Below are 18,356 nucleotides of genomic sequence, written 5' to 3'. Positions count from 1 at the left end.
AGTAACCAGACTGAGCATGGATTTTTTTTTTCAAAAATAAACATTTGAGATTTTGGAGGCTAGTGGTCTGAACGCATCAATGGATTTAAATAGGTCAAGAGGAGTGGTGTTAGTTTATGGGGGTTACATTTAGTCGTAGCTTGTTTTTTAAACAATGGGGTGCAGTGGTTTTGGGAGCTTTGCTGTTATCTTGTGTAATACAGAGTTTGTATTTTTTCCCTCTTCTAATATATTTGCGTGGCAAAGCTTTTGCCACATATTTCAAAAAAAAATGAATCCGACGATCATGAAAATGCTATAGGAGTGGACACTGATGATAATGGCAACTACATCAGGGTCCTTAAGGAAGTGGTTCATCTTTGTGGGAAGTGTGCCTGAAAAGGATATGAGGGTTTTCCATCCCTAGGACTTACTCTTTCTATCTCAATATATAAGATGTAATCACTTATTTTATTTTAGTCTCGTAATATAAGATGTTTTCTTTACATATGCGTACATCGATGTAGTAATATAGAGTGAATTAAATATATGTATTGATATTTAAATTAGACGTGGTTACACTTTATATGCCGAGACGGAGTGAGTATCTAGATACAATTTATATCCATTGGATTGGATAGAGGAAATTTTGCACACTAGTCATTTGCACATTGTTTCAGTCTTTCAGTGAATTCTCAGCACTACTTTTATCACTACGTACCTTTGCTACTAGCCATCAATCAATAGTAAAAGCATATGTATAGATATGCATATATATAGCGGATGCACACGTCGTTATTACATCATTTATTCATACGCACGCGTATCTGTCCGAAGAGCTCGGTAGATACACACATGCAGCAGATCGAGTACAGCAACACCACAACGGAACACGCATACACGGGCTTCCGCGATCCAAGTACGTACGTACTGAAACAGAAAAAAAGCGACGCCACACTCTGTCCCTGTCCAGTGGGCCATGCTGCTACCGACACAGGTACGCCTCACGAGTCACGACACGTACGTACGCGCGCGGCGGCGGCGGCGCTAACAGAAGTTTAAATTAGCACGACGGCACGGGCACCTTGCACGCGGCCATGGCGTTCTTGCCGTTGGGCGAGCTGACGTAGCGCTGCAGCTTGGGGTCGCGCGCGTACGTGCACAGGCACGGCTGCTGCTCCCTGAGCCTGCTGCAGCACGCCGCGGTGGGCGGCGAGCTCCCGATGATGGCGCCCGCGCACGGGGTCAGCTGCGCGGCGTCGCACGCCGTGGCCGCGTCGGCGCCCCGCGGCGCGGCGGCGCACAGCAGCAGCAGGACCACCGCCCAGGCGGCGAGCGCCGACACCAGCACCTGCGAAGGCTTCGCCATTAATTGGCTGCTAGCAGCTAGCCGCTTCGAGAGATCGAGCTCGAGAGTGCTTGACGACGATCAGTAGCTAAGCTCGCTTACTAGCAGTGCGTGGATGGTGGTGTGTGGTGTGGTGCGACCGGTCGGAGAGACACCGGCGGCATTTATAGGCACGTCGTCGAGGTGGGAGCTGCAATGGCAATTGCATGGCGGCAGACAGTCCCGCTGCTAGTGCAGGACAAGTGTGCAACGCAGATTGACTTGTCCAGAACCACGAGTGCAGGAGTATGCGCCACTAGGGGAGGGAGGACAGGACAGGGATGATGTGCATGCCGCATGATTGTTGTTGTTGTTGCCGGCCCCTGCACTACTCGAACAGAAAAAAAGAGGAGAGAAATTCTTGGTTGGTGGCTTGCATTGGTGCAGGAGACATGGCGCCGATCGAACACGGCACGCGGCGCGGGTGTGTCAGGCGATGGCCAAAAGTGAGGTTCGGTGGATCGGCCAAGATAAGGTTTGTTATACTGAGCCGCGGCTGCTGATTCCGCTGATTAGCTCAGGCAAACAGTCGAGCTGGTTAAAGTAGGAACTGAACAAGAGATGTTTTACTACTTTGGCAGTTAATCTAGTTGCTTTGCAAAGCAAATCGAACCATAGAACATCTGGTAAAAGTGAAAGATAAAAAAGTGGTTGAGTACGTACTGTGGTCAGTGCATGGCAAATTAAAGCTTTGCACTCAACAGCTGCCTGGCCTGGATATCTCCAGACCATTTTGGGTAGATGCAGCCATGCAGGTGAAACTACATTACACTCAGCTCGCCAGACATGCTAACTTTCTCTTGTTTATACAAAACGTGTACATCAAAACAAATGCTAATGCCCATCCCATTAGGCCAACCTTTTCTGTAGTGGCAACGGCACTCGCCTCTCAGCTATATCGCATCACGCTGACAGGTCTTCAGGCCCAAGAAGCATCTGGTCCTACAGACGTACGTCAGTCAGAATACAGATGAACCTTCTACAATCTGAAAACTAAACCAAACCGAGTTCACTCAGCAGTCAGGTAAAATAAACATCTTGCCTTTTGCCACAAGGGGCTAACCCATGGAAGGGCTCGTTCATTTTGTAGCTAATACACTTGGATTGAGTAGGATTAAGTCGGTTTAAATCCATAGCAAATCAAAATCCGTTTCAATCCTGCCCAATATAATCCAATCCACATGAATTAGAAATAACCGAACGAGACTGAAAGGATCTCTTATCCAATTAAAGCAGCTGTAAAAAGATAAAATGCTAATTTTAAAAAAAAGATAAAAGATGCTGCATTTGCTCAATTCCACAACAATAAACGAGTCCCGTATGCAAGATACTTGCAGTGAATCTTTCTTGCGACGACGACTGTACGTGGCTTCAAGGCTGTAAGCAGGAATATAATCCCTGGGCTGTCGGAACACCTTCTGCTGAAGCAATCCTTGCCCCCCACATTCGTTCATCCCTCTGTACGGTACCCCCCAGCACTAAGCTATCCTTTGCGTCCTCATGCCAAGCTCCTATAATCATGCATTCCCTGTTCTAGTGTCTGATGGCAGATTATAAGGCGAAGAGCCGTCGTGATCACCAGACGAGTTACCAGACCAAGCCGCAGCAGGAATTTCTCAGATGTCTAAAGCCAAGCTTCCTCACGTCGAGACGGATTCTTCCGGCGACGACGATGGGCCGAAGCCAAGGCTAGTGTTCCGTAGACGCATGCGCACACCAGTTAAGCTGCTCGGTGGCCGGAAAGGTGCAAATTGCAATAGTGCTTTGCTAGTAGCAGCAATGTTTTATTCTTCTTCTTCTTCTTCTTCCGAAAACTCTCGTGCCTCATGCACGCAGCAGGCACTGCACTGCACTGGTGCCTGCCGCCTGCCTGAACCGGCTCCGCTAACTACGATCTCTGAACTGAACTCGTTTGGGTCTCTCTTCAGTCTCGGACGTCCTGCTATGGAGGAACAGGAACCTGTCAGCGGGGATCCTCGCGGGGGCGACGCTGGTCTGGTTCCTGTTCGACGTGGCGGAGTACAACGTGGTGACGCTCCTTTGCCACGTCGCGCTGCTCGGGATGGTCCTGCTCTTCGTCTGGTCCAACGCCGCGCCTCTCCTTGACAGGTTGCGTTGCTGCCACGCCATGGCGTCGAAGCTTCTGCAGCTACACCTACACTGCACCTCACCAGCTGGTTGAGTCGAGAAGTCTCATCTTTAACCTCTCGTCTTTCCGCTGCAGGCCGCCTCCACAGATCCCGGAGGTGATCGTTTCTGAACACGCGTTCAGAGAAGCTGCGCGGACCACCCATTACAGACTGGCTCACTTTGTATCCGTCCTCTACGACGTTGCGTGCGGGAAGGATCTCAAGAAGTTCCTCATGGTAAATTCTTGCTTGCTTGCTTGCTTGCTTTTGATCAGTGCCAATTGCCAGATCCTACGACAGTAACATTACTGCCACGCATAGACTTAGAGTTCAGCTGGCTTGCAGTTTCTGAAAACTGAAGCACGGAAACAAAGACCTGTGTTATTACAATTTCTTCAGCGGCGCGCGTAAAGCAAACTCGGCCTTCCATCTGATTAGACAAAATGCATTAAGCATGTGAATTTTACAAAATAGCCTTTCTGCCACAACAAACAAAAAAACTCTGTCAACATCCAGCTCAGTGAATTGACTCAAATATTGTTTTTTCTTCTTCTTTCTTTGTCGATATTGTAAGGTGATTGGTTCTCTGTGGATACTGGCGATACTTGGAGACACATGCAGCTTCACGACGCTGTTATATGGCGGTAAGCATTTATTAGATTTAAAGAGGATGCAGAAAATCCATGGACCGTGTGTACTCGTATATTTCTGACGGTTTGCCATGGCTTCCCTGGCTGGCTAGGGCTTTTGTGTGCTCTGACTTTACCGGCGCTGTACGAGAGATACGAAGCCGAGGTGGACCATCTTGTGGCCAAGGGACGCGAAGACCTCAAGAAATTCTACAGGAAGGTTGACTCCAACGTGCTCAACAAGATACCAAGAGGCCCTGTCAAGACAAAGGCTCTCTGATCAAGATGTGTGCTTTGTCAAATTGCCGGTGCACGCCGGCAGTCCCGTACATAAAAGAAAAACAGTAACCAGTGTCACCAGACCATCTCAAATCAGTTTTTATGGTATCTGATTGTACGTGCTAGACTACTGCTGCAATGATCCACCATACTTTACCGTGTCAGCAGTAAACAAGCCTAAAATCTGAAGTAATTTATTCGTAAAAAAACAAATAGGTACTGGAAGATTGTAAGTGTTGCCAAAACGGAAAAGTGGCGAATAAAAATCTGAGGTCATTCGGTGTGGGACCGATCTTTGCGTCAACAAGTACTACCGATGTTTCTTCCATGTTGTGCAAAGAAATTAAAGTAGGTGCAATCTTCTGCTGCATCCCTCCGTGCACCGGTGAGGATGAGTCATGAGTGTTGCGGCCATGCCTATGTTGAAAGGTTATCTTTGCTGTTGCTGTTGAATTTGAGTGGGCAGACTCCACAGTCCACACATTTGCCAACGCGCAACTTTTTTTTTTATTCAGAGCCACATTGGCGTCGATTAATCGGTGTAAGTTTCAAAACACTAAGGGCTAATTTGAAAACTTAAATCTTATTTGGGATTCAAGAAAATTGGAGAGGAAATTAGTTCATTTTCACCTCATTGCGCTTCAATCCTAAAGAGATTTAAGATTCACAAAGTAGCCCTACGATGACTTGAAACGGGAAAATAATAATTCAACAACAAAAAAAAGTTCTTCCGTCGTTTGAATCACTGAAGCGAGTAAGCGACGACATAAGGAAATTCTGCCAGTTCACTTCGATATCGGTATGTCAATACCAATTGACGAGGGGAGTTAAGTATGCAATTTTTTGGCAGGGAAGATGTTTTCTTTTCTTTCTTTTTTTGTAGAAAAACGAATCAGGTTGATTTTTTTAAATTAAATCATTGGTGGATCAAGCCCAAGCCCACTGCTTAGTCATGGAAAACAATTCTTTCACCTGTAAAACCGTTGGCGCGCCGGACCAAGAATGGTTGTATTGAGAACTATGTTACCACGGATCACCAGATCCGCTCCCTTCCCTCCCGTCAGCAGTAGAGGCGCGAGAAGTTGTAGAAGACCCGTCTCCCTTCTCATAAACACGACAGAGGAAACACACAAGACACTGGATATAGGGTTGGGCCTCTGACCTCTTTCTGATCTCTATTCCATATGAGGGGTACAGGTTCTATATATAGAGACGCGATAGCCCTCAGGGCTATATTCGGTATTTGCCCACATAACCCTTCATTAGGGTTTCTCAACACTCCCCCTTGGGCGAATATCGCGACCAACACATGCCTCGTTAAAACTCCAAAAAACCCAATGGGAAAAATATGGAGAAAGAGTGCATGGTGATACAAATTGCATTTGCACTTTGTTGCCTCGTTAAAAACCTCATGTGAGAAACTTCAAGAAAACTCACCAAGGGAAAAAGAGTACAACGGCTGTCATCGGGACAGATTTCGATCCTCTGGGATCTAGATTCTATTGAATCTTCTACAAAGACTAACTTTAGAAATGTGCTCCCCCTGATTCTTGCAAAACTGTATCAATATGGCAAAATATTTTCTTCTGGAAGTATATGCACATATAGATTTAGCAAACAGATTGCATATCCTTGCAAAGATTATTTCAGGAACTTCACCTCAACTCACTTCTAGGATACACGAGGTAAGTGCACGTATCAACATAAATAAGCCACTTCGACTAGTGGTGTTCGATCGACTAGATCTACATATTTGATAGAAACTTCCATAAAGGTTCACATATTGATCATCAAGCTGACGCCTTCAGGCATAGAATATGACATTTATTGTCTCACGATTGTGATCAATATAAGCATTCGCTCCCCCTGACGATGACATCCGTCAAAGTCGTTATCCCTCATAACTCAAGCATATTCTTCAAGATATATGTCTCATTGTTCATCTGGAATAACGAGAATGGATGAGGTTGGGTGCTATCATTTTCTATCTTACACCACAATTTATACATAGTTGTGCAAAGCAAATATCTTGTCCTTCAATAGGACTTAGGGGATAACATAGTTGCAATAGTACATATTCTAAATATGACACATCGCTCCAGGCGTTCATCCATCGCAACTTCTATGATGGTGTAACAAAAGTCCATCAAAGATCGTAATCCATCAGGGATTTTTCATCGATCAGATACATCGTTATAGTCTGTCATTCTGGCACAATGGGGATACTTTTGCCAGTAACACCTAAACCTTATAGGTTTCTGCCATCGGGGCTTTACAGGATACCGTAATTCCACATCAAGTGGAAAATACCATGAGTAAAACTCGTGGAATGCACATGTGCTTATTTGGTGAACTTCAAGTCATTTGGTACCTCATCTTATTCCTTTTCGGGTCTGTATGGGTCTTTATCCCTTTATAGGGATTATCAAACTTTGGTGTTTAACACAAACTTTATTTCTTGCGGAAAAGTTCCATCAAAGAACTATAATCTCATCTAGGAGATATTCTCTCCACATAGGAGAGTGATCATTCATTAGGAATGTATTATCTAGTACGAGATTTATATGTTGCATATTTATAATTCAAAGATATGGATCCTTCTAGGATCTCATGACGGATCTTAAGAATCCTATTAACTGCATAATTTAATTCATGCCATTTGCCAGATATATTATATAGCGGAACAATGTTTATTCAACATATATGTGGGATAGGTCTCTCACAAGACCACTTGAACCATCGCATTCACCACACATTATTTCAGCAGTGCCCATAAATGTCCGAACTTCAAGCTCGCGACTTTCATTTTGCGATTATTGGTTCAGCCTCGATTGCATTTATCAATGACCCGATAAGAGAGCTTCATGCACTCATGCCTAGGACTTTGTTTTGGATCCCTTTGCAATCTATAGAGGCAAGATAAGTGTCGACATATTTGTCTCCCACATTTAATAATGATCTTCGTCATTTCCCAAAAACAAAAGATTCATTGTTCCGTATTCCTAGCACAATGGTAGTGCACGCATTACTAGGAATTTCATCATCATGATGAACCTCTTCGTGAGGTAACTCACCAGCAGGGCGAGTTCATCGGAGGAGAGTTATTACATACCACGTGAATCTGCAATCAGAACATATGCTTTGACTAAGGCCAATGGATCATATTCGCAGGCGTCCCCGATAATAGATCAAATGCCAATAAGTCAAATGTGGATATGATATTAATCCCGGGTATATCCACATCTACATCAGGTAGAAGCATTTAGACCAATATGGTTACTCCTCAAAGATTTCTGGCAAACTCCATATACACAGGAGTACACACCGAACGACAGGTTCAGTTTGGCTTTTGTGCGTTTAATAGAACATTGAGGCATTACACTATATGGGCATTCCTCCCCCTAATGCCGAGATGTTCTTAAAATCATACAGATAAAATCCCCAACCACAATCATCCAGTTGTGGCCAATGTATGCTATTGTGGTGATTTATTTGGGAAATCTTACGCACATTACAGATAGGGGTTTTATGCAGTGAGCTTTGGACATTAATGTAGTGGCATGAATACTACATATTTATCCTTCAACATGAAGGGTTAGTCTCAACATCCAGCGAGACACGCAACAACAAGTTGCTTCATGGTTACAATTCTGCCAACTTATTGTTATTATTACCAAATGCACAGTCAATCATTAAGATTTAGACTAATATGCACAACACTATTTTATCCATAAGGATCCTTCAGAGGCTCATGCATACCATTTGTCGTTTGGAGCTAGTAGTTGACTTCAGATCAACAAGTAAAATGACCATCAGGGTCTGACGCTCACAAAGACATTCACTGGTTGCATTGTGCTTTTAAGCACATAGGAAAAATGTGTGTGTTTATATTGGTAGTGAAGTGCACGGCATCAGGCCAATGCTGCCAAGCAAAGATTTTTATATGCAGAGATGTATAGTCCAACTCGTTTTTATCACTGCCCATGGTTTACCCAATTACTCATACTGCTCTGAAATTGGGTATCGATTTATGCAACATTTTTAGGTATTATACTTTTGAGAGAGAACTAATAACAATAGTCAATTATTTGTGATGCTGCCAGCAGGGCAAACATTTCTCCTAATATTATATACCAATTTGTTCTATAAAGCATTATTTCGATCTCTTCGTTGTTCAGCAAAAAGAGAAGCTTTAGAACAAACAAGGCCAAGGATTCATTTTATCCGGGAAAAATCACCATATAACCAGCTTTTGATGAAGCAAATGATGATAACTGCTTGGTAAGAACGAAACAAGACTGGTATCCACCTAGGATCCATCTTCAACAACAGATAGTACTGCTCTCATACGAAGAAATCATCAGGAGTAGAGAGGATACAATAGGACTCTACAAGATCTTCATATTTCTATCACAAATTATCATCACTAGTAGTCTAGTGGTCAAGACATATGACTCTTCTGGCTCCCAGGACCAATGACATGTTAATGTCTAATTTAGCTTCAAGCTCTGTGGTGATGTGGGGTTTTATAGTTATTTGTCTACTCTTCTCACTTCTGGTAGATCGGATATAGATTATGGTAAGCATGCCAAGAGGTGGAATACAATGTAGTTCTGCTACATAAACCCCAGATATATGTATATTCGGAGTCGACCTTTACCATTTGGTTCATAGTATATACCATACCAGTCAAAGGACTATCCCAAGTCAATTCAGCGGCTATAAGTATTTAAATTCTGAGAGATGTATGCAACACAAGCATAGAGGTCCTAGATAGGCCGAGTAAAGTGGTTCGACGAGAACACACAATGTTTTTTCACACCAACGTTGTGAAAAAATTCTCAGAATTATCTTTCGATGTACTCGCAACTTCGTGTTGCTAAGGTACTAGCCATTTATCTCAAAGTTCGCTTCATGCCGTTCAACGACAAAGAGCAATGTGCCAACATCTGGTTGAGCAATGTATGACTGAGATTCTAGCATTTATTCATCTAACAAGGTCTTATTGCTTACTAATAAAATCCCAATTTGTGATGTTTTCTGTGCCAAAAAGGCTTTCATGCATTAATATTGAATTTCTTCAGGTTACTTCGGGTAACACTTTATGCACGAGGAGAGAACAGAGATTTTACTTATTTGTGTTTCATTGTATTTTAATTTAATTTCCCAGATTTCCAAGCATTATAGAGCTTGATATAGTTGTTATGGCCACTTGGCGATATATAAATATATAATGCCACACAACACAGTCAAATAAATATAGGGCCAAACTAAATTGTTTATGGAGATTGCGCATAATGTGACTTTAGGGGCCTGAACAACCCACCACAATCCACACGAGTACAAGCTCTAGCTTATCTGGTATCATCGCGTGTGCGGCCATCAGGGCTACGACAACACAACAAGCCTTCGTAAATAAGCGCAACTTACACAGTTGTGGCTTGGTCGTTGGGGTACACGATAAATCCACGCAACATACGCAACAGGCGCAAATTTGGCTCAGTGGTCGCGACAAACGAATATGCCTACAGGGCATACAAAAAATACGTGACTCGGTGATGGCGGTCCGACTCAACGGGAGTGATCCGATTAACCGAGAGCGCGACATAGCAATCACATGACGCAGCCAAGTTCGTACGACACAAATACTGCGTCATGTTGCCAGAGCGCAGCCTATGTTTAGCTAATACCAAAACTCAGACGATTAATAATGTAGTCTGATCGGCGCGTCCGAGTACCGACTATACTATGTAATCACTCGGTGTGAGTCTAAAGGCTCCACGCATTACAAGTATTAAGAGCGATATGAAAAAAACGTAGTGTAGTTTTCACATGCATCTTAATAATTTTCTGCTAATTATTTACTATGAGAAATAGAAGCAGAAAAAAAAACCAGAATTAATGCATGAACATAACACATCAGATGTAAAGTATGTCTATCCATATTTAAGCATATGTTTTTTTTTAAATTAATTATTTGCTACAGGAAATAATTAATTTAAATATAAATCACAACATAAAATATGCTTTATTCAATTTGTAATGTGCAATTAAATTGAATAAATAATATAGAGCATGCACATATATTAATATTGTACCAAATTTTTATTAATTCAGCAAAAACTTATAGGAAAAACTATAAAAATCTCACTCCCGGATCAACGAGATCCGTCCTTTGACAAGCTAGCATCCGCATATTTTCTTTATTAGTGTAGCCACATGCACTTAAAAGAATTTTCATTTTCTTTTATGCACTCATCATGCATACATGCGGCCATGCAGGTGCATGCAAGTATGCAACGGATCCTGCTACCCGTCACTTTTTTCTTTTCGTCTGCAACCACTGCCATGACTGCGGCCATGCAGGTGGATGCATGCATCTTTTTCGCTTTGACTCAACTGCCTCTCTCTCTCCGCGCCCATGACGGCGAGTAGTCCGAGTAACCAGGTACTGCATGTCCTTCAGGGAATGCCCAACTGCTGCAACGCACGCGGCCAAAGTGGCTTTGCATGGTCAACGGAATGCAACGGTTCGTGGCTGGCCGACGAGGCCACAGGCAAGCTACACGCCAGCAGTGACGGCGGCCGTGGTAGGTGCTGTCTTTTTTTCTTCCGATATACAGATCACAAATAGTAGAAAGATATACCGGAGCATGCGGATGAGCCACTACCGCAGCGATCTTTTCGCCACTTTCTACAACTCAATTTGTTCTTCGATTTTTACAGTGAATAGTAGATTCAAAACATACCGCTCGACTGTGTAGAGGTGAATCGAAGCCTGTCGTGTAGGACAGTTCGGCTAGGCCGGAGACCTGCCGGTTTGACGGAGAGTTGATGCAGATCTGATCTCGCAGCAACGTCGAGGTAGAGCGTGCTGATAACGTATTGAGAACTATGTTACCACGGATCACCAGATCCGCTCCCTTCCCTCCCGTCAGCAGTAGAGGCGCGAGAAGTTGTAGAAGACTCGTCTCCCTTCTCATAAACACGACAGAGGAAACACACAAGACACTGGATATAGGGTTGGGCCTCTGGCCTCTTTCTGATCTCTATTCCATATGAGGGGTACAGGTTCTATATATAGAGACGCGATAGCCCTCAGGGCTATATTCGGTATTTGCCCACATAACCCTTCATTAGGGTTTCTCAACAGGTTGTACCACAGCCCACCGCCGGCTCCCTGCTAAGGGAAAGGAGGGTTAAACAGTTGATGACGAATTAGTGCCATATCTGCAGCTGCTAGAGGTGGGGATATGTGGTCTGCTATAAGAGAGGTGGCAATGGCACCCATACAAATGACGCAACTGCGTGGTGAGCACAAAGCCAACTATTCTTTTGCCTTTTACTAAAGAATACCGTGTGCTCACCATAATTAGCAGTATACGCTAATTTTTGGAGAATGCTTTCCTAATTATTAAGGAGGGCTCCTAACAAAATAAATTCAAATTTTTATTGGTCGTTAAATTATTATTAATTCGAATGCTAAAAACACATCATTAGTTGTACTGTGTCCCCCCCAACCCCACCACACACACATTTACATTGTTCATTTAAGTTTAAAAAAACTCGTATAACAGGTATTATTCAGATTGATTTGCTGACGCTGAATACGGCAGGGACCGTTTGTTCAGTCACTTCTCCAAAAACATACATGTAAACGTGAACATGAAATTAAACCTCGGCATGCATATTCGGTGAACATACACCATGAATTCAAATATTTTCAAAGCATCGTCGAAGAGCCCATAAACCCTTAACCAGTACAGGAAGGCCTAGAAGTACATGTTCGACAAAGACCTAGTAACTGTGAGTTATCGGTTGGCAACATCACTATCCACTCGTAGACTTTCCATCTTCCTACATCATACTGTTTTTATATGGCTGGAAATACGAACAAGTCTGTTTATAACTGCTGAAAGATTTATCATTGTGTTAGTCATCTCAATGACGCGGATGTAACAATTTGAACTAGAAAAAAAACTAATGATGGCTTCCATCTATTATATTTTAACAACATGTTTATTTTAAAGCTACCAAGTTGTAAACCCGTCGGATGCGCGGCCAGCAAGCTCAAAGCCCAATGCGGCAGTGCCCAGCCATGCAAAAAAGGTTTCTTCACTTGTAAAACCGTTGGTGGGCCGGACTCCTCCCGTCCACCGGATACATTGCTGGCTGGCTTGCTGGACGGACCAAGGCCCACAGCCCACCGCTGGATCGCTGGACGGGTAAGGGAAAGCAGGGTTGAACAGATGATTTAGTGCCATATCTTGCAGCTGCTAGAGGTGGGGTTATGTGCTCCGTTATTAGTGAGAGGCCAATGCATCCTATACGAAGCACGCGCTGCGTGGCGAGCACAAAGCGAGCTATTCTTTCGCCTTTTACTAAAGAGTACCGTGTGCTCGTCACAATTAGCAGTATACGCTATTTTTTTTTGAGGGTGCTCTCTTATTTTAAGAGAGCTCCCAACAAAAGAAGTTTAACTTTTTTTTCTGAAATTTTGAAGTGTTGTTAATTCAAATGCCAAAAGTGCTATCAAGAGTGAACGTTGTTAGTCTTAAAGCTCATGCAGCGATCGTGATGATATAATAGTTCCACAGCTTGTCGCACAGCCGCAGTGCGTTTCAACTCACCGGTTGTTTATGCCGTTTGTTTTGACATAAGTTCTGGCTGTCATTTACTTGTGTGTGTTTTTTTGTGCTGACTTTTTTGGTCGCACCAGACCTGAGGAAACAACCATATGCGAGGGCCAAGAACTGCACCCCCATATTTTCTTTGAGCTAAGGCCCTGTTTAGAAGCAACCCAGTTTGAAAAAACCATGTTTTTATCTTTTAGCTACGAGATACTAGTTTCTTGTTTTTTAAGAAACTGGGAATCTAATTTCTATAAACCGAGCCATAAACTGTTATGTTTTGAACCACCTCAATTTCTATAAACCGGTTTATTAAAAATTAGGTGTTTCCAAACATATCCTAAATGCCATCAGATAGGTGTTCATGGCAAATCTCCCAATAATAGGAACATCCCTATTAAGTGGAGAGGTCAGATTGAGGGGCATACCCAGAATTGTTTAGAATGATTGGATTAATTTGGAATTGTCAGGGTCTGGGTAAAGAAGTGAAAAGTGAGTTCCTTCGGGATATTATCAGTAGAGAGAGAATTGATTTTATTGGTTTACAAGAAACCAACAAGAAAAACTTTGATGACTCTTGGTTGAACTTCATTAGTGGTATCAGAAATTTTGCTTGGGTCTGGTCTCCCCCTAATGGTAGGTCTGGAGGATTGCTGGTTGGGTTTAATGCTGACATTTTTTATGTTAGAGAGAAAGAATTGGGTGAATTTATGATTCGTACTCTGGTGATTCAAAAAGAATCAGGATTTATTTGAAATTTTATTAATGTTTACGAGGCTGCTCAAAATGATCAAAAACAGAAATTCCTGAATGAGTTATCCTCTTTTTGCTCCAAATGCTCTCATCCAATGTTGATTGGTGGCGACTTTAACATTCTTAGAAAAGAATCAGATAAAAACAAACCTGGTGGCACCAATAAGTGGAGTTCCTTAATTAACTCTATTATTGATGTTCATGATCTGATTAAATTAGATCTAAGTGGTAGGCTTTTTACCTGGTCTAATAATAGAAATCCCCCCACTTATGAGAAGTTAGACAGATTTCTTGTTAGCCCGGAGTGGGATCTGTATTATAATAATGCAATACCTACTTTGTGAGAAAAAAATCAAAAAGGAGAAATGAAATCCATGTATATATGTATGTGTGTTATCTCTACTTATCATTTCATGTGGACACCTCACTTATACAAATGAATAAGTACTAAAAGGCACTCAAACAAATTATGCATCATGCTGGTATTTTATTTTGTGTGCATTTTGTGACAACATAGAATAATGTGAAAAGAAATATATTAATACCCAAATGGGAATTTAAGATCTAAAAGAAATTCTAGGATTTGGAAGGAGAGAAAGAAAGATTATGCAATACAAAATGATCTCATTAAATAAATTCATCACATGAGGATGTGACCAATTTGCAGGGTCAATATGAGTTTAAATTTGCACTTAATTTTGAATTCTAAATTTGGATTCAAAATAGTTGAGAATAAAGGAAAAACAGAAAATAAAAAATTAAAAAGAAAAATATAAAACTGCTGCATGGGCTTATCTAGACCAATTCGGCCCAATAGACTTTTCTCCCAGGCGCTGGCCCATCTAGTGCCCTGCGCGGTCCACGCGCCACTGACAACGTGGGCCCTCTGGCCAGGACACCCGACGGCGCGTGCATTAGACGCGTTGGATCACTGGCGGGTGGACCGCGACTGGGCTCTTCGCGCGCTACCAGACCCCGGCGTCACTTCCAGGTGGGCTCCATCGTCAGGGCCATCTCCTCCCTCGCGCGCCGTAACAAGACTTCCGCGCATGGCTGGAAGGACCCCCTATTCCACCGGAACTCGCGTGATTCTCGGGCGGTCCCCTCCTGGCGATTCGAGGTGCTCGCGTTCAACCTCCTTCTGCCCAAAGTATAAAGCCGACCCCCTTCCTCCGTGCATCCATCCCGTCTGTCGCCATTGCCGTGCTAACAGAGAGAGAGTGAGGGAGGACCAAGAGCCTCGCCGGTGAGAAGGGAGAGTGTGCGGGCGCAGTAATCCGAAGCGGTCCTTGGTGAATCGCCGTTCTGCCCAGTGGGGATTCACCCTGTGCTTCGCAAGAACGGCGGGCCGGCGCACCGCCATCGCCACTGAACCGCCTGGCGACCATCGCTCCATCCAGAGACAACCTGTTCGCACCTGGGTACCGGTATGTTCCCCACCAAGGAAGAGCGATGTTACTTTCACGTTAGGCAAATCGAACCGTGCTCCGTTGTGGCAGCATGTGCGGAGCTCGTCGGGGCGATCAATTTCTCACCGGAGCCATGATGGTCGCGGCGGACTGCGCAGTGTCGCGGGCGGGGCACCTCGTTGCTTGTGTCACGGTAAGTCGCCCTTCCATTTGTTCACCACGATACCCGCATCATTTAGCGCCTCGCCACGCTAGGATTTGCGTTGAAAATCATCGGATGACCTTGCTCCGGCGGCTGCGCCACCGCACGCGTTGGGCGGCGCCACCATTGGTGCCGGCGTGGGGGAAATAAACTACTGGAGCCGTTAGATCTCAAACGTGCGGTCTGAGTAAGATATGGGTATGCCGGTTCAGTCGTATGATCTGGACCGTTGGTATATCAAAGATCGGATCCACACCGTTATCCAATATTTAAAATTTGGACCATCGATTTTGGATCCGACGGCCTCAATCACGTACCGCTTCGGGTTAATGTCTGATCTAATCCACGCCCTCAAACGCCGATCCTACGGCTGAATTCTACTCGTACCCCTTCGGCCAGATATTTTTGTTAAAGAGACCCCGTAGAATATAGAAATCAACCCGCCGTCCAAGGGGGTGTAGACTGAGTCTGGGCAATCTTCTGTGATGGCCCATGCGCTTTCCTATAATTGACGCCCAGTCCAGGAAATTAGAAAATCAAAGAAAATGAAATAGAGATTTATTTTTAATGCAAAAATAAATACTAGAACTTGTGTAAATCATAGAAAATTCATTTTAACTCGTTTTTGACCCGTTCCAATTCCTATAATTTTGTATTAATATTGTTTAGCACTTAGTGACTCTGTTTTAGCATGAAAACTATATTAAATTTTGAAAGCATCTAGGCCCCTGGTTGGTTTTAGTGATTAATGACAACGTAATATTATATGTGACTAACGTGTGTTTTGCAGAGACAAATGGTAAGTTAGGTCGCATGACAGGTAAAAGCACTACAATGTGAAAGCAATCCCGGAGATAAGAACTCGAAGCGACGGCTAAAACAACGGAACAAAAGGTGAAGGTCTACGGAGTCCGAGTGTCAAGGAGATGTGGACACTCGCGATTTAGTTAGGTCTTTTATTCTCTTTTAGCCGTACTATAAAGAGGGGTTGTCGATGAGTAGTTTGACCAAGAGAGTTCTAGTGTAGTGTTGGTGCACAATCACACTCATACACAGTGCTAGGTGTCACTCTAGAACTCACACACAAGTTAGAGCGAAAACCGATTTGAAAATCAGCTGAAAAACAAGACTTAGGGTTTCTGGCTTTGGGGCACCGGACTGTCCGGTGTGCACCGGACTGTCCGGTGCACCCTCTGCCAGGTGGGCCCGGCTGGTCCACGGCAGGGACTCTCCCAGTCGCAGAAACCCGAGAGCGCAGCCTTCGGAAATAAATTTTAGGGGCACACCGGACACCGCACCGGACTGTCCGGTGTGCACCGGACAGTGAACTGTTCACTGTCCGGTGCGCCATGAGTCCAACGGCTAGCTGTCAGAACTAGCCGTTGGAAGTGACCGTTGGCGCACCGGTGGCGCACCGTTGGCGCACCGGTGGCGCACCGGACTGTCCGGTGCGCCATCGCGCAGCAAGTTTCCTGTAACGGCTAGTTGGTGGGTGAGGGCTATTTATACCCCCTCCACCCACCATATTCAAGGTCTTGCACTCCACATTTATTCCAGCACCTTGGTAGAGTATTGCAAGCACCAAAAGCTTAGTGAGGAGATTAGTGAATCATAATCCGCGCTTGTTCCTCATTAGAGCTAGTGAGAGCCACCTAGAGCACACACCACTTGCATTAGGCTTCTCTTGGTCAAGCGAAAGTCTATGGCTTGTTACTCTTGGTGATCGGCATCACCTAGACGGCTTGGTGGCGTTGGGAGCTCGGTGATCACCGTGAAGATCTTGTTGGTGACCCGACTCAAGTTTGTAAGCGGTCTCGAGGGATCCACCGCGCCGGAGTGGCAAAGGATCATCTCGTAGTGAGCACTTGGTTCTTGCGAGGACCAAGGGGGAGCGATACCCTTGCGCGGGTGCTCCAACGAGGACTAGTGGAGAGTGCCGACTCTTCGATACCTCGGGAAAAATTGGAGGAGTCTTCTAAACTTTGCTTTACATTCCGCACTTAATTCAAGCTATTTACTTTGTGTATTTGTTTAGCAAGTATTTGAAGCATTGTCTTAGCCTTGTTACATTTCTAGTATTATTTTCTTAGTGCTAGTTGTTGGGGTGAAGTTGGGCTCTTGTTTAGCTCTTGCTTAGGTTTTAATTAGTGTTGATTTTTAGAAAAGCCCAATTCACCCCCCCTCTTGGGCATCGTGATCCTTTCAATTGGTATCAGAGCCTTGTTGCTCATAGATTAGCTTAACCGCTAGAGTTACGATGTCCGGTGGGGATGGACCTCCTCCCGTTTTTGATGGTGACGATTTTCCTTATTGGAAAATTCGTATGGAAGCATACTTAGAGGCTATAGACATTGGTGTCTATAAAGCCGCCACACAAGGGTTTCCCCAACCTAGAGATCCCACAAATCTTGTAGGTGATGAGTTCAATTATGAGAAATGGAATGCGAAGGCCAAAAACACCCTTTTTAGAGGCCTTTGCAAAGATGTGTTCAATAGAGTTCGGACTCATAAAAATGCTCATGATTTGTGGATGGACATTTGTGCTCTACACGAAGGAACTAGAAGTGAACGTGAGGAAAGATATCACATAGCTATGCGAAAGTTAAATTCTTTTGAAATGCTTGCTAATGAAAATGCAAACGCTATGTACTCACGACTTAATATTCTTGTAGAGGAAGTCAATGGATTGGGGCTTACTCAAATCTCACAACCGGATGTTGTGAGGAAGATTCTCAGTGTCCTCCCAATAGACAAATATGGACACATTGTCACTGTGCTACATCAAATGGATCTTTCGGTTACCACACCTACACAAATTTTGGGAAAGATCAATGCCCATGAAATGTACATGCACATCAACGACAAAGAAGAATCATCTTCCAAAAGAAAGGATTTGGCTCTCAAAGCAAATCATGAAAGAAAGGGAAAAACGAAAATGCAAGTTGAGGAAGAATCCTCA

At 43.9% G+C, this 18,356-nt stretch overlaps 2 protein-coding genes and 2 non-coding genes across 4 annotated transcripts; 3 read left to right on the top strand and 1 right to left on the bottom strand.

Annotated features, from left to right (window-relative positions):
• Positions 1-728: 728 nt before the first annotated feature.
• On the bottom strand, positions 729-1,462 carry LOC100284199 (nonspecific lipid-transfer protein). Its single transcript, NM_001157094.3, has one exon. The coding sequence runs from the start codon at positions 1,346-1,348 to the stop codon at positions 1,043-1,045; it is 306 nt and encodes a 101-aa protein (NP_001150566.1). The 5' UTR covers positions 1,349-1,462; the 3' UTR covers positions 729-1,042.
• Positions 1,463-2,914: 1,452 nt separating this feature from the next.
• LOC100284518 (seed maturation protein) lies at positions 2,915-4,704 on the top strand. Its single transcript, NM_001157413.2, has 5 exons — positions 2,915-3,110; positions 3,295-3,475; positions 3,591-3,732; positions 4,070-4,139; positions 4,238-4,704. The coding sequence occupies exons 1-5, from the start codon at positions 2,987-2,989 to the stop codon at positions 4,402-4,404; spliced, it is 684 nt and encodes a 227-aa protein (NP_001150885.1). The 5' UTR covers positions 2,915-2,986; the 3' UTR covers positions 4,405-4,704.
• A 7,001-nt stretch (positions 4,705-11,705) lies between these two features.
• LOC111589588 (U5 spliceosomal RNA) lies at positions 11,706-11,820 on the top strand. The gene has a single exon (XR_004850953.1). It is a non-coding gene; the product is annotated as a U5 spliceosomal RNA (small nuclear RNA).
• Positions 11,821-12,741: 921 nt separating this feature from the next.
• LOC111589590 (U5 spliceosomal RNA) lies at positions 12,742-12,863 on the top strand. Its single transcript, XR_004850955.1, has one exon. It is a non-coding gene; the product is annotated as a U5 spliceosomal RNA (small nuclear RNA).
• The last annotated feature ends 5,493 nt before the right edge of the window (positions 12,864-18,356 follow it).

The sequence above is a fragment of the Zea mays genome, chromosome 6 (genome assembly GCF_902167145.1).
Source record: "Zea mays cultivar B73 chromosome 6, Zm-B73-REFERENCE-NAM-5.0, whole genome shotgun sequence".
NCBI classification, from domain to species: domain Eukaryota; kingdom Viridiplantae; phylum Streptophyta; class Magnoliopsida; order Poales; family Poaceae; genus Zea; species Zea mays.
This window is presented reverse-complemented; position numbering and strand designations above follow the sequence as displayed.

What these genes read in the sequence shown, in the direction of transcription:
- LOC100284199 (NM_001157094.3), bottom strand. Translation starts at nt 1,348, where the DNA reads ATGGCGAAGCCTTCGCAGGTGCTGGTGTCGGCGCTCGCCGCCTGGGCG.
- LOC100284518 (NM_001157413.2), top strand. Translation starts at nt 2,987, where the DNA reads ATGTCTAAAGCCAAGCTTCCTCACGTCGAGACGGATTCTTCCGGCGAC. An exon ending in GCTGCTCGGTGGCCGGAAAG is followed by an intron (nt 3,111 to 3,294) that starts GTGCAAATTGCA and finishes GTCTCTCTTCAG; the next exon opens with TCTCGGACGTCCTGCTATGG. An exon ending in ATCTCAAGAAGTTCCTCATG is followed by an intron (nt 3,733 to 4,069) that starts GTAAATTCTTGC and finishes CGATATTGTAAG; the next exon opens with GTGATTGGTTCTCTGTGGAT.